General features: G+C 36.4%; 1 protein-coding gene across 3 annotated transcripts in view; it reads right to left on the bottom strand.

The window, feature by feature from the left end:
* Nucleotides 1–1,565, bottom strand: part of LOC107087868 (platelet-activating factor acetylhydrolase IB subunit beta-like) — a 14,539-nt gene that overhangs the window by 3,306 nt on the left and 9,668 nt on the right. For all 3 annotated transcript variants that reach the window (XM_015379681.1, XM_015379679.1, XM_015379680.1), the window contains exons 4-5: nucleotides 1,423–1,539; nucleotides 1,207–1,329 (exon numbers count right to left, since the gene is read on the bottom strand). In XM_015379681.1, coding sequence (XP_015235167.1) covers nucleotides 1,207–1,329; nucleotides 1,423–1,539 — 240 coding nt within the window. The remainder of the gene's footprint in view (nucleotides 1–1,206; nucleotides 1,330–1,422; nucleotides 1,540–1,565) is intronic.

Genomic DNA, 1,565 nt, shown 5'->3' with positions numbered 1-1,565 from the left:
ACATACATACACCTTACTTAAGTCGATTTAATCATTAATAGCTCTACATTTACTCCACTAAAATTGACATCAACTACTTGTACTTTCAACTCCACTACAAATTCTAAGGCTCTTCATTACGCGTTACATTGTTTTTTTACGTTTATTTTTTTTAGTTCTGGTTGAGAGTTTGAAAGTAATCAAATGCTAGATGAGGATTGGTCCACTTAGCAACTGCAAAGGTGACGTGTGAATGCTTAATTTGATTCTGTATACTCTTGTCCAATTTTTTATGAACTCTGACTAAATTCTTTTTCAGAGAAAGCACATCCCTCATCTCCAACAATACGTTGCTCTCACTGCATCTTCAACCTAAAAGAAGGAACCTGGATCCAGAGAAGAGGAACTCCGTCCTGCAGCTTTTACATTTATGAATTAAGCAAGAAATCCTCAGAGTTCTATTAATGATCAAATTATTTGATTCTGGTGTTTTGCATTACAAAGCTGCTTTTAGGGTATTGTTAAACTGTGGAGTTTATGATGATACTGGAGTTAAAAACTACACTAAAAAAGATCAGAGCCTGTTAGTCAGTTAGTTTGATCTTGTATCAATGTCCTAACTGCAGAATTAAACACTTATAAAGGTTTAATCTGTCGTCTTTCTTAAACTTAATATTTCACTTATCAGATTATCCCAAATTATAAATTCCAAGTGTGACCTTAGACAGAAGGTCAAAATAAAGCATGCATTATCCACAGCATTGTTCAATAAATAGGATTGATGTATTACTGAAAATATAAATATAGTACGTACACATAATTATCGTTATAAAAAATTGCAGTCCCTTAAAAAAAACTCTTTTTACTCCAAGCATTTTTTAAAACAAATACTTTGTTACTTTTACTCAAGTGTAAATGTCAGTGTGATACATTTCACTTTTACTGGAGGATTTATTTGTACTTTTACTTAACTTCCATTTCTGAGTACTTTTTCCACCACTGGTTTTTGCAACCTTACTATAGACTGTAGTTCTGTAGTTGATTCCCAATAACTCTTTTCATGAAACAATAATAACAATAATAATTTCCCAGGAATTATTTCCCAATAAACCTGTAAAAATCAGGCTCCATAGAGTTACTCCCCATTTGAAAAAGAAAAGCAAAACTAAAGCAGCAGAGAGTTTCAGGTTATAAACCAATATGGTGACATCAAACCAGTAAACTCACCAGTACAACAATCTTTGCTTTGGGAAGGCGGTTAGTGAGCAGCTGAGCAATGGCAACAATTCCCTCTGCAACCTGCTCTGCTGTGTGCTGATGGTTGTTGGTTCCTACCCACAGAACCACCACCTTAACAAGAACACAAAGAGCTAGTTCACCGCTTTACACTGGGAGCCTTCCAGCAGGCAACAGGTGGTTTTAATGAGCGTCTTGCTTTCCCACCTTTGGCCGGATGTTCTCTAGCTCTCCGTTCTGCAGCCTCCAAAGAACGTTACAGGTGGTGTCCCCAGCGAGGCCAAAGTTCAGCGCATGCAGAGGAGAGAACATCTCCCCCCAGATCTGAAAAATAAAGAAATCTCAGTTTT

This window comes from Cyprinodon variegatus, unplaced genomic scaffold, assembly GCF_000732505.1.
Source record: "Cyprinodon variegatus isolate N-32 unplaced genomic scaffold, C_variegatus-1.0 Scaffold198, whole genome shotgun sequence".
In the NCBI taxonomy this organism is placed as follows: domain Eukaryota; kingdom Metazoa; phylum Chordata; class Actinopteri; order Cyprinodontiformes; family Cyprinodontidae; genus Cyprinodon; species Cyprinodon variegatus.
The sequence above is the reverse complement of the archived record's forward strand: the minus strand, read 5'-3'. Positions and strand labels throughout refer to the sequence as shown.